The sequence below is a fragment of the Micropterus salmoides genome, unplaced genomic scaffold (genome assembly GCF_014851395.1).
Source record: "Micropterus salmoides isolate LMB-PRFRI ecotype aquatic unplaced genomic scaffold, ASM1485139v1 Ms_hic_scaffold_9, whole genome shotgun sequence".
NCBI classification, from domain to species: domain Eukaryota; kingdom Metazoa; phylum Chordata; class Actinopteri; order Centrarchiformes; family Centrarchidae; genus Micropterus; species Micropterus salmoides.
In genome coordinates this window covers 29,336,157-29,349,737 of record NW_024044681.1, presented here as the reverse complement: position 1 = coordinate 29,349,737, position 13,581 = coordinate 29,336,157, and the positions used below count along the sequence as shown (strand labels likewise).

Below are 13,581 nucleotides of genomic sequence, written 5' to 3'. Positions count from 1 at the left end.
GATGAAAGGACAGCATTGTAAGTGGGGGATAAGTGGTGGCGTAGACCCCCTCCCCTGTTCAATGACGGCTTCTCGACCCGGGTGTAGATGGCTTCCTTGACACCTCTTTCAAACCATCCATCTTCTCTGTCTAAAATGTGCACCTGGTGGTCCTCAAACGAGTGTCCTCTGTCCTTCAGATGTAAGTAAAACTGCAGAGTCTTGACCTGAGGAGTTGGCCCTTCTGTGTTGAGCCATGCGTTTGTGTAGTGGTGTTTAGTCTCCCCAATATACCCCAGATCCTATTCTCATGTCTGTCTGACATTGTCTATGAAGATAGTAGATTGAAGATGACTGTCAACTAAGGACACTTAATTGAATTAACACTAACAAATTAAGAAAGAGACATTTTAGCATGTTTATGCATTTCCTTGTTGGCTTACACTACTGTTTAAGAAGGAAAGCTAAAACTACTTTGGGTCATCATGCACTTATCATTTTTATAAATTCAACTACAGTCAGTGAAGATAAATCTTCTTAGTCGAGAAATCTTAATCGTCCTTTCATTATTTTGTAATAATTTGTATTTTTTGTTTTACTTTGCTTGTACAACTCTATTACACCCCCCTCAGAGAGCAGAAAGGAGCCCCAAGGGCCAAGCTTGCGAGCATGTCAGACATTTTACAATTTACAGCACTTAATTGAGTGTCGTGCAGATTCATGCTAGCCAATAACCTTCATTTGCTGAATTGCTTTCAGGTGGGTTTACCCTCCACTACATCCCTGTCCATTTACAGCCTACTATGAATGATAACCAGACACCCACTGCGAATCACGCCACACCCCCTTTCGAGGAACGCCATTTTGTTGACATACAGACTTGCAATCAAAATAATCCCTTTACAGGAGCTATAACCCCAAGCATGATCATGACATGTAATGCCTGTAAAGGAAACGTGCACTGAGTCCCAATACCAGCTACAGATAAAAACAGCGCTGTCCTGGGCGTTAAACGGTGTGTCTGAAGTCTCCGGCCAACCATTTCAACATGAAACTCGCCGCGATTGACGTCACCGAGCCATCTTTGTCCACCTAATCCAGGCGGCTGTTTATTACACCTTCATTACTGCACGGACTCTGACAGCGCCTGGCTCTGGCAATAGCCTGCAGGTGCCGCATCACTGTAGAAATAGGAAGAGGAAAACGGGGTTTTGTAGCGAGGGAACACATCTCAGTGGCAGATCCACGCCAGTTTTCCTCCTGGGCTATATAGGCAGGGAAACGCCACAATAACCAACCAAAGGGTGCCAGAGGGTAGAGAGGAGCGCAGAAGGCAATCCAGATCCATCTGCCAGCCACTTATCACGCGCTAACATTTACAGTCCGGATTTCAGCACAGCTGTCTATCCATTAGTACCAGGAAAATGTAAGTACACCATCGTTTTAAAGCTCTTTATTTATTTAAAAAAATAAAAATAAAAAATCCGGATTTATTATTGCCTTTCAGTGTAGTCCTCACGACTGATGTTGGCAGACTGTTTGGGATTTGTGCTGTCTGAATGGTCTGTTGTGGATCTTTGCCAACAAATACTGAGGTTATCCACTGGTGTCACGTTAGCCAGTGTTTCATTTCTAAATGTTGCTGCTGATTTCAATTGTTACAGCTCTCTCTTTCTCGGATAATATGACCCCATTGTAAATGGAGAGGCTAACGCGTCGGCCTAACCTTGGAGCAGACGGAGGCATCGTGTTTATCTGTTATTAAACACACAATTAGCCTCATTTTCTTTTTGGCGTTTAGACGGTAAACGAGCTCCATGTTTATCGCGTGTCGCTTTCATTTAGTCGTCTGGTGCTTTTCACTGGAGCCAGCACGCACGCTTTTTTCCCCCTTCCAGTTTGGACTGGTTTGGTTTGAAAAGAACACACTCTGTGCGATTACCCACGGGATAATTAAACCCACATCCAGAAAGCATCATGTATAATAAAGTCTTTTTTGTCCTTACTGAACATTACCAGGCCTTCCTTTTTTTATGTGTGTGTGTGGCTGAACCACAGGTGCAGACTGGGCTAATTCTAGAAACAGCAAGGACACGATGTTGAACATTTGAAGCTTCGACATTATTCGACAAATACTCTACAGACCTTCTTATAGACGATGATATTATTAGCTCCGAAGTAGGCTTAGGCCTAGTTTACGTGATATTTGCAACCTACAGCGGGGGGTGGGGATAGCCTAGCCTCCAACTGGATGTCGTCGATTGTCGTGCGAGGGCGGACAGCTATATCTCACCACATTTCAGGCTGTTTGCGTCCTCAGACACAAACAACCATGTAAAATGTCTTCCCACCAGCAGACAAACCCCTTTCTGTTTTGGACTGCGCGTGTAGCAAATATTTAAACGGTAGGCTATGGAAAGATAGCCGTGCCAAGCGCGTCTGTCCGTTTTTGCAAAGCAGGCAGTTAAAACGTTGAAATAAGCTGGTGCCAGCACACGACATATCATTAAATGTGGCAACACGTTTGTTGACAACCCCCCTGTGTGATATAACTTACATTTATCAAAAAATGTCGTTAGAATTGTTCATCTAAGTGCTTAAAAATCACCAGGTACCTCCCCGCCCTCAGCGCGGTAGGATTTCGCTGTATTTGCAGGCCCCTCGTTCTCGTCTCGAAACGGCCTGTTTTACAAGACATCATGTAGGCCTGGCGTGTCTGTGTGTACGGCCAGAAATAACAGAAGTGAGCGTCATGTGCAGGTTACGTTTCAGTTCAGCGAGATCAAACAGAATGGGACAGGGTGCTGGGATCAGACCGTCTCTGCTCTGGGCTGCTGTGGCGCTGTCCAGTGCTGAAATGTCGCTCTCCAGTGCTCAAAGTCAGACAGCCTGCTTTTTCATCACAGTGACCAAACAAACAGAAATCCATTCACTTTATTATGATTTCTTTGAATAATTACTTTAAATGCAACATTAAGTGGTGCTATTCTTTCTATCTCTGTCTACTTTTAGGATACCTAGGATGTAAGATAAGCGTTTAAATGATACCTCTTTTCATCGAGGATCCATGAAAAGCTTGCACAGACTCAGTGTCACAGAAACCCTCTCAGGGCGAGACTATTTGTATAAGCTCTGCCTTGAAAGAGGGTTGAATTTGGCTTTCATAGCAAATCTAACATTAGCAGTGGACCGTAGAGAGAGGAATGTGAAGCCTCACCGACCAAGCATGTTAGGTTAGCGGCCTTCTTCGGTTCAGAGTTCTTTGTGATGTTTGATTGATACATGAATTCCTGTTATTTCTGTTCTCTTGTTTTACCCTTATACCACTGTGGAAATAGGGCAAAACTGAAGGAGTTATATGCGCAAATTCATCAGCAGATAGAGACACATTTTGTCCAAAGGCTGAAATGTATGGCCTTTTTTTTTTTTTTTAGATGAGTGAAATAGGCGTACTGTGTTACATTCACCACCAATATCTGATGGGTGCAGCAATTAAATCAAGAAATGTATGTGCCACAATCAAGGGAGCACACAGAGACCCGATTCATCATTAATTTTCAATTAAAAGTGAAGATTGGATGTGGAGCTTCCAGTTTGTCCCTCCATCGAACACAGTAGGCAGTATTCACAGGATGTGGACGCTGGTGAGAAATCTTGTTGAGTGCACTAGCAACTCCTCCTGGTTGGTTGAGGTGTCAGTTTAGATGTGATGATAGCGTGAAACCTCAGCACACAACACACCTTTGTGGTGATACTCGTTGCTGGCAAGTGAAAAGAGGCATACTGTAATTACATAGATGTTATACAGTTTAATATTAGGCAGTTACTGATATTAAAACATACTGTAATTATAGTATGATAATCACTCTAGTCTCAAGAACTAAAACAATGTGTTTCCTACATATCGTTTAGGACAAAATGACAATAATTCACCATCACAAGTAACCTTGAGTTAATATTGCCAGTTTCTGTTGGGGCCAGCTGAAAGGGAACACCAGCACCATCAGGCCAACTATTCAAAAGGATTTGTTGTTGTTAGAGGATTAGCAATGTGTGTAAAGGTGACCTTTATACAGAGTTTTGTCTCACACTTGTAGTGTAGCTTAGTACAACTAAGGTATATTTGACAGAAGATATTACAGCCTAATTTTAGAAATAATTTCACTAATTTTATTGATTTATCTGGATTGAAATATAGCAATAACTGAGATTTTTTAATTGAAATAAGCACATATTATTGAAGATGAATTGATATTAGTAGCTTATTCAAAATTATTTGATTGTATTCATTTTATTATTATGGTTAAATAAATGGTACTGTTTTTTTTGCATGGGTTATGTGGTGTTAATTGGCGTGCTGTCCATTCTGCATTTCAGTGATGGTATGCAGGGTTTAATTTTCACTTTAGTGGAGCCTGTACTTTCAAATGAGACAACTTCCCCCTGATTTACCTTGTGGAAATCACAAAAAGTCATTTGCAGTAGCACAGAAAATGCGGTTGCACACAGAAATGCGTTTTTCTCCCAATTCTCTGATGGCTGAGGCTGTACTTTTTTACCATTACAAAGGAAAATGCTTCCTAGAAATGCACTTACATCATAATTCTTCTGAGGTGCATTAGTACATTCATTAAAAAATTAAGTTATTGAAAGATAAAGGAGATCTTCCACACATAAAATTCCATTGGTGGCCCTTCCTAAACATACTGGGACTGTTTTCAGCACAAGGATCCAGCCTAGTCCTAGACTATATTTCAAATAATATCTCCAGTTAATTTTGTTTTATTCTGGAACTTGAATTAGTCCTTGTTATGGCTGCATGTGTACTTGATTAATCTCTATATTTGGCAAATATGACAAATTTGGAAATTCTGCAAATTCTGCTTATTTAGGTAGGTTGTGGCTCGGCTGTAGCATGATGCTGTGTTTTTGATGAGTCATGGATCACTGATGATTTGCCTGCATAAGATACACAATTAGTCTATAGTTTTTGCTGTGTACCACATAGATGGCACTCAGTATTAGCATTCAACTGAACCAATAAAGGAAACATAAGTGATTTTGTTTCTGTTGATCTATCAGGTCTTTTTAAATATTAAATAAACCTTCATAAATTCAATTAAAAAAAAAATTCTGGTGTATTTGTTTCTCCTGCTGCAAAGAGCAGATACTAGATAGAAGATACTGGACTCAGCGCTGAACATATGGACTTTTTTGGGGGGGGACACAGTAAATCTTCCAAATCCCACAAATTAGATCGGATTCTATTCTCAATATCCATGTAAAAGTCTGAGCACTTTCCCATCCTTTTGATACGCAGCAAAGTGCCAGTAGTGTCTCCATCGCAATGCCATTATGTTATAGCTCTTAGCACTGTTCAGTCCACAGCAAAAATCCACACTGCGTGAGCAAATATATTAACAACTGAGTGGGTTGAAAACAAAAAAGAGTCCTACAAACAATATGTTTGTGATCTCCCCAAATTAAACATGTTTACCCCCTTCCTAAAATATAAGATATCATCACATATATAAAATATTAAAGAACAGGAGTGGGGCAAGGGGCACATCTTAAAATGACCATTAATGTATATGTTATATCTGTATTTCAACATTTGTGTGTTAAAGCCATTTTTCTTATTGTCTCTTATGAACTTTTAAGGGAGACAGGCACATTGGACACACAATTACACATTGAATTTACTGTCCTATAATTAATTAGCATTAAATAGCATTCTTATTCTCTCATTTTGTATTTTGTATTAGATAGAAAGCTTCTGTTATGAAGTTTGTTTGTTTTCACAGCATTCTAAACTTTTTCTTGGTGGCCATGCTTTATATAACCACCGAGTATTTGTATTTCTTTGTCATTAGGTCTGCCCCAGCCGGAGCCCCTGCAGCAGAGGGAGGAAATCAACCTCCCAACCTCACCAGCAACCGTCGTCTGCAGCAGACACAGGCACAGGTTGACGAGGTGGGTACACACCTCACTGCAAACCCAGTCACGTTGTCAGGCTCAGGTCGTTCATTGGTCACTTACTTTTAACTCAGTCCTCTCTGCTAGCTCACATACTGTACAAAAAAAAAAACATTGTTAGGGACGGGTTTCACTTTAGTCATTAATGTAATGCTTCAAACCATGATTTAGTGTGAAACAATTTTCAATCATAATCCATAACTAACAGTTTGGCCCCATCCTGCCTGACCCTCACTCACATTCTGCTACATTGCTGTGTGTGTCTTTGCCCAGGTGGTGGACATCATGCGTGTAAACGTGGACAAGGTTCTGGAGCGTGATCAGAAGCTGTCAGAACTGGACGATAGGGCTGATGCCCTGCAGGCTGGAGCCTCTCAGTTTGAGACCAGCGCTGCAAAACTGAAGAATAAATACTGGTGGAAGAACGCCAAGGTGAGGTGCTTACTTGAATAGCAAATATCTGTGTAGAAAGGCTGCCTGTTTATCGACAAATGAAAAAACAAACAAAACGGAGTGCCTTGAGGGACATGTGGCTAATCACAACTGTTGATATCTGCTATAGGTTTTGCTCACAAACATAATTTTTCCGGGACACCAATATCACTGTCATTGGTTGTTTTCTGTAGAAATTCTCTATGTACTGTCACATTACACAATGGCATATCGCTATCATGGCGTTCATGCTGTGCAGCAATGTTAAAAAAATATTGAAGGTGAAGAATTTGCCTGGACTACATGAACTTTATTAGTCTAAGATTGTCTTTGTTTTGTGTTTTTTGTTTTACTTTTTTACTGTAAGTATGGTAAAATTTTACTAATGACTTTTTCTGAAAATCCACTATCACAGATGATGATTATCCTGGGAGTGATATGCGTGATTGTCCTCATCGTCATTATTGGTAAGAATCCTCTTAACTGTTTTAAACAATGAAAGTAATTAATTGCGAAAAAATGTATACTACATATTCTTCACATATATACTGTATAATATAAGGCATGCACATTCAACATTTTACACAATTATACTCAATTTACTAACACAAATAGAATAGAAATAGAAAGTTGTTGGCAAATATTGGTTTGAAGCATTACTTTTAAACGTGATGAATGAGACGTCACCTTTCTTTTTCCTTTCTGTCTTTCTACAGTGTACTTCAGCACCTAAGGAGAGTTGCTCCTACCCCAGTCTAATCCCAACTTCCTTGCTACAGAAAAAACCCCTCAAATTGATTACAAAATTAACCATGAGAAAATAATTTATTATATATATCCCCCAATTAGCCTCGATATAACACCCCTAAACCCATCAGGGCCCCATGGCTCCCCCACTTCCACCACCTCGCCTCTGGACCCTTGTCAATATTTGTCCTGTGAGTGTGTGGCCCTGTCTCCTTTCTGGGTACTCTTGGCTTTTCTAACCTGCCATACTGAGAACCAAACACTTGTGACGATGCAACAACAGAAAAGGAAACAACAATTGGCGATAATTGTTACATAACTGATATATATAGTTCTTTGTAGAGTTTTATTCTGATATATACTGTTTTGTAGGTGTGTGTGCGTGTGTGTGTGCATTTTGTATTTTTTAATTTTTGTATTAATTTTACGTATGCTTCAGCAGTACTGCCTATTACTCAAAGTGTGTATCTTGCATGTTATCATCATCAGTCCCTGCGTACTCCCTCTTTTTGGTGTATTTTTGCACAGTGGAGTCGGTCTCCATTTAACTGGGGAAATACCAATTGATTTTTCAAGTCCATCTGTGTTACTTGTCCACTAAGACAGTCCAAAATAAGTCGGAGAACTAAAACTTGTACTAAAAGATCATCAAGTTACAAAAATTTGAGCTCCAGCTCCACATTTCTATAACTTGATGCCATCAGGTCTTAGCTTATTTGCTGGCTTTCTGAGAGAGTCATTGCTCACTGACATTGATCAAACATACAAATAATGCATGAATTGTTAAACTAATCATCAGTCCCAGTCCTTTCCATCTGATCCTCACATTCTCTGAATGTAATTTCTCTTTCTCCATTTCTGTCCTGTAGTGTCTTTAATGCCCCAACCCTCTTCTGTCGCTCAGCATGCTTGAACACCTCAATTTCTTCTGATAAGTTTAATACTGCCATAGTACAGTTGGACCAATGTCTGTAGATGTTTCTATTTTATTTAAATATTACGTAGTGTCTTATTTCGAAAACATTCCTTCATTGCAGTGTAGTACAAATGGTCTTACTGTAGCACATGTAAGTGTAAGTATCTTTTAAAAATATATATACACACGCAATGAAACGTGTCGAAAACGTCGGTCATACAAACCATAGCAGAAAATAGTTATAGTTAATAGCTGTAAGGGTAAATTTTGGATAGACATGATTAGACTTTCAATCTGTCCAAATTATTTTCTTTGTTAATATTGATGATGTTATCTTAACATTACACTTACAGTATACTGTGGAGATGTCATCAATGTCAAATTGTGGATATGGGCTTGCAAAAAAAAATTCTAATACCAGTGGATAAAATGGGGCCGTTGTGTAATTTGACATTTGAGAAATTTCCATAAAGCAAAAGCTAATTCTCACCGGCCCATTGCCTACATGGACACTGAAAAGCCTTAGTCTCCAGTCACTTCTATTAGTTACTGTAGAATATTTCCAGTCAAACACACCCTCACATATTTAGTTTGTGTAGGGGGAGTGGCTGGCTGCGGAAAAGGAATCTGTTTAAAATGCACAAAGAACCTTGTTTTTGATGGCGCTGTCTGGCTGGTCAATAGCCTGGCCAATAAGATCCTCGTGCAGCAAAACCTCTCCACATGAAGAGCACATTAGAAAAGAGACAACTCAGCCTTATTCGCAAATCCAGGAACAGAGACAGAGGCTAAAGAGGAAAATGTAAAATTTACAGTTGAGTTTAAGTTTCAGCAACTTTGGGGGTAGGCTCAGAAATGTACAGTCAATGGTTAGTGACAAGAAACGTGAGAAGCAGTTATTCAAAAACCAGAAGCACTCCTTTGAAGAGTGTTTTGCTAGCGCAGTGGTTCTGTCTCAGTGTTTCTCCCTATAGTTAAGGCCTTTTTTCTTTTTTAAATATAATAGATTCTATTTTTTATTATAGTATATTTTTGTGTGAAACAGACAGGTAAAGAGGAAGTGTGCAATCAGTACCATTTGCTGCCAACAGCAGTGAGCTCCTCTTTACCTCTGTCTGGCGTGTTTTTTGTAATTCAGCTCCGTGCGTTATACACTGCCAAGCAACAAGGGAGAGGCTTCTGTTGTTATTTCTTTCATTGGTGCCCTCGCTGGTTTGGTCTTCAACAATTCTTTCAACATTTTTTGGCATCTACTCCTGTGCATACAAACCCTTTTGGCTACTTTATGAGCAGGAGAGCAGGGCAACATGATACACTTGTTTTTTTAATGCTCTGTCAAACTAAGGCCTTCTACAAATCTAACCTAAAATCCCTTAAAACGGCGAATGGCATTTTTGAGGAAACCGTTTTATCTTCAATTATAGGAGTTTTACTTGCGGTCATGGTAAATCTAAACTCTGAAATTGTTGGAGATCAGTTATTCAATCAAATCTCTGTCTTGTGAATCTGAAGATTTTACAGTGTGCAGGCCTGCAATAAATGCTTAACAGGAAGCAACCCATGCATTACTGCCACTAATTACAATCCTAAAATGTGTAAATTTAGCTTTCAGATCTTACAGTAGGCTATAGTCGCTGGGAAGATATAGAGAGACCATGACCCACCTACAATACTTCAAAACAAGTGTGTGTAAAGCCTTAGTAGCCTTGTCTCTTTTCAACATGACTTTTTATCTTCCCACCAGCTGAGACCAACCTGCCCCCCTTTGCTCATCTCACTGATTCAGAATCTTACAGTGTGTGTTTGTGTGTGTGTGTGCATGTGTGCAGGTGCATCTGTGTGTGTGTGTGTGTGTGTGTGTTAGAATAGCTCTGTCTTGGGAATATCCCCAGTTTATCCTAACAGATTAGGCCGCTTAAATCTCAGAGCGAGGGCACGTTGTTTCCTTGACCACTGAAGTACACAAGCAGAGAGGTTACAGATCTACCGGCCGGTTCTATGAGAAAGGACCCCAACCTTAGCAAACCCACTCCCCCCTGCTTCCCCTACTAGTTTCCCTCCAAACAGAGCAAAAGTAAACTGCAGAAGATTACCAAAGACCAGATTTCCACGCTTACGCTGCCTGTTGCCATCAAAAACAAGTGGAGAGAAACAGGTTATCCAAACTATCCCAGTCTGTTTTAAATAGCTATATCCTATTTATCTACGGTTACGAGACCTTTTAACTATTACACACCATTTACACGGTGTGTCAGTTTGGCTTGTGAGTGTGCCATTCTAACATATGCAAGTTAAACCAAAACACAAGGACCGCATGCTTCAGATCTCAAGTACAGTCTCCCCCACCATGTGTATCCGGGTCTGAAGAGCTTCTCTAATCTGTAACAAGTTTTTAGACACACAATCCTATAACTAATAATAGCACAACTCTTATTTTTTCTGTGTCTCCATAGTGCTGCCAAGTTCTAAAATGAAAAGACGTAAAAACTAACTATAGCTATAAGACATAAAGCAAGAAAAATGTTACAAAAAATCTGCATTGTTTGGTGTTGTAATATGGGGGTGTTTTGGGGGTAGGGGGTCCTATATCCTCAGGTTTAAGGTACTTGTAATTTACCAAAATATATATGAGGACAAAAAATACATTAGCAAACTGTATAATTGGGATTTTGGCAATAGCAAATCACAAATTACACGCTTACAAATGTGGTCCTTTTAATAACACTACTGATTGGGGTAGGACTTCCGTGTTATCCATAAATCCAACTGTTGTGAGTGCTCAACCAATTTGGTCACAATGGTGAAAATGAAGTGAGTGCTGTCTTTTTCTGTTGCTTTATTGTCTGTATGACAAGAAGTGTGCATATATTTTAACACCGTGGCACTTTTTTCTGTTGTGATTCCTTCATTTTGGTGGGATGGGAACATGATTCAGTGGAGAATATAGTTTTATGTCAACCTCAAGAATTGTTCAGTGATCTCAACTTAACGCTGTGTTCAAGTCATTTGGGGATGATCCAAACTGCAAGTTACCAACATGAGGAAAAGTGTCCCGCCTCCAGGTTTGAAATATAACTGGTGAACTTGTAATTCAAACCAGCAGAAAGAAAGAGACCAACAGAAGATCCATTCCTTCAACAAAGCACCATGTAATATGTACAGAGCGGGGAATGGTCCGCAACATTTACCGTCACCCCCAAATGGGATAAGTACAGCGATAGGAGGGAATCTGAGTCTCTGAATGTTCACTGGATGGCTATAAACATACAATATTCTACTTAATATATGTTAACATGTTTTATTTTTAAAGCAAATATTGTGTTTTTCTTTTGCATCAATTTATTAATAACTCCAGATGTCACTGAATTGTTTGTGTGTAAACACTAATGGGTAAAGGTAAACAAAATGGGAAGTTAATGGGGAAAAAAGTATTTTTACCTTCAATTGTCCAGAATGCTCAGAATGATTCTACAGTTTACATCAGATTGCGGTTTGTATCTACAAGATATATTTTTTGTTTAAATCTGTTTATTTTTGAGGAAAGATTTTGATTTCTCTTTGGGACTGGGGTTTCTGGGATGAAGGCCCATATTGCCCCTGGCCATCAGGCCTTACAGGAGGGACAGGACTGGAGGATCATGGGCAATGTGCTCAGTTTTATTTGATCTTTTTCTTTTCCTTTGCTTTTATTTATTGATAGATTTATTGTGCTGTCATTTGGTATGGGATTAGAAACTAAGCAAGGTTGACTCGACGTAAAGGAGAGGAGACTGAATGAAAAACTAAAGTACATAAAATAATTGTAGTGTAAATCTATCAATGTCTTATTATATTGATGAACATCATGAAATATATGTATATTGGAAAAACAGTACCTATGACAACTTGTACTTTTGTGTGTGTGCTTCATGTGTTTTGTGGGTGTGCAACTATATGGGCAGATGCAACTTGACTGTAGTCCTGGGATCTTACCTGACCTGTATGAATAAGCATGCATTCATTATCTATACAAAAATAATAAGTAAGTTAATTTATCTCAATTACATGTAAGTATGTTTCAAATATTTAAAAAATACATGGAGACCTGGAGCCATAAAAGTGCACATTTATGCATTCGTCCACGATCACTTCAGACAGTCGTGTTTCTAGCTACACATCCTGCCACACACACATACACCACATAAATTGTTTTTAAATTGTATGTGCATCCATTTGCTGTAAAAACTATAATCCCCTCTCTTAGAGAGAATATGTTAGAAGTCACGGTAACAGTGAAACTTGAGTCACATTTTCACTGAAATCTATAAGCATTCACATTGCCTTATTTTGAATGATCTGTCATCAACGTGTGAATGCAGGATTTGCACAGCACTGTATAACAAGCTAGTCTATCACTAGTAAACTAATGGTAGTGGTAGAGTCGTTCAGTAGCAGTGGGAAAAGCTGTAGATAGATTAGTAGGTAACTAAAGGTTTTGTAAAAGTCGCTTCCGGCGACTTTTATTTTGAAATTCATAAGCGCCATAGATTTGATCCAATACCTGAAAACTGCCATTTCCCATTTCCTGTTGTTCTTGCGCCTTATATGCAATTCGTAATTAAAAGGCGTAAGCGTCATAAACGCTGTGTAAATTGCCTCATAGTCACGGGAACTGAACACGGTGAAATACCGTAACTGAACCCACCTATCACAGCCACCCAGGCTGTAGATTGACGTTTTTACCACCAGGTGTCACCCTGACGACACTGAGCTCCAGGACCCACGACACAAAAAACGTCTGTCCATATTCAGAGTTAAAGATGTCAGCTAATTAATCACAAATATGATATTTATATCATATTTACATAACGTCTACAAGTTGCATAACATCACTGAACAGTTTATTCTTGATATGTGGATCAAATTATTCTGTTAAAAAGACGTTTCTTCTATTTCAGCTATTAGATCTGTTAGTATTATAGCTACACTACCTCATAGGATGAAGAGTAGGACTAGGCCTAGTATATACAGTAAGTGGAGTGGACTGAGAGTTTTGTGTATTTGATGTAGCAAAAGTAGCCTACATTAGTGCAATAACAATTCCTGCTTCTGGTCAATTACTGATCCATCTAACAAAGTTATGCATGAGTATGAGGATATCTGAAATTTCCTGTGATGGCTGGAAAATACACAGCATATGTCTTTTGCTGTTTCCACTGTAAAAGGAATTTCCTTTTCTAGCTCTGATCTTGTCATTACAATCCTTGGACTTAGGCTGCTGGCAAGTGATGATGCGTCTCATGAGCAGTTGCCATGAGAAGTGAAGGAAGGCTACCAGCATTAAATGTGGTACTATTATATGCTTAATTTAGATAGATAAACACGTGTCCTCAGTGTGGTCCTTATTATAATATTTCACTTTAAAATCCGGTTAATGCCAAATGAGGTGCTGTGAGCTTTTTAGCATGTTATCCATACACTGATTGCACAATATCACATTTTCTCATGGAGTGAAGGGTATCCAGGAAAAAGCTATTATGCTGTATTGGCAT

At 39.2% G+C, this 13,581-nt stretch overlaps 1 protein-coding gene across 1 annotated transcript; it reads left to right on the top strand.

Annotated features, from left to right (window-relative positions):
- Window positions 1-954: 954 nt before the first annotated feature.
- Window positions 955-11,924, top strand: vamp2 (vesicle-associated membrane protein 2). The gene is made up of 5 exons (XM_038709391.1): window positions 955-1,405; window positions 5,853-5,952; window positions 6,229-6,387; window positions 6,803-6,854; window positions 7,104-11,924. Coding segments are annotated over exons 1-5 (330 nt in total). The 5' UTR covers window positions 955-1,403; the 3' UTR covers window positions 7,121-11,924.
- Window positions 11,925-13,581: the final 1,657 nt, after the last annotated feature.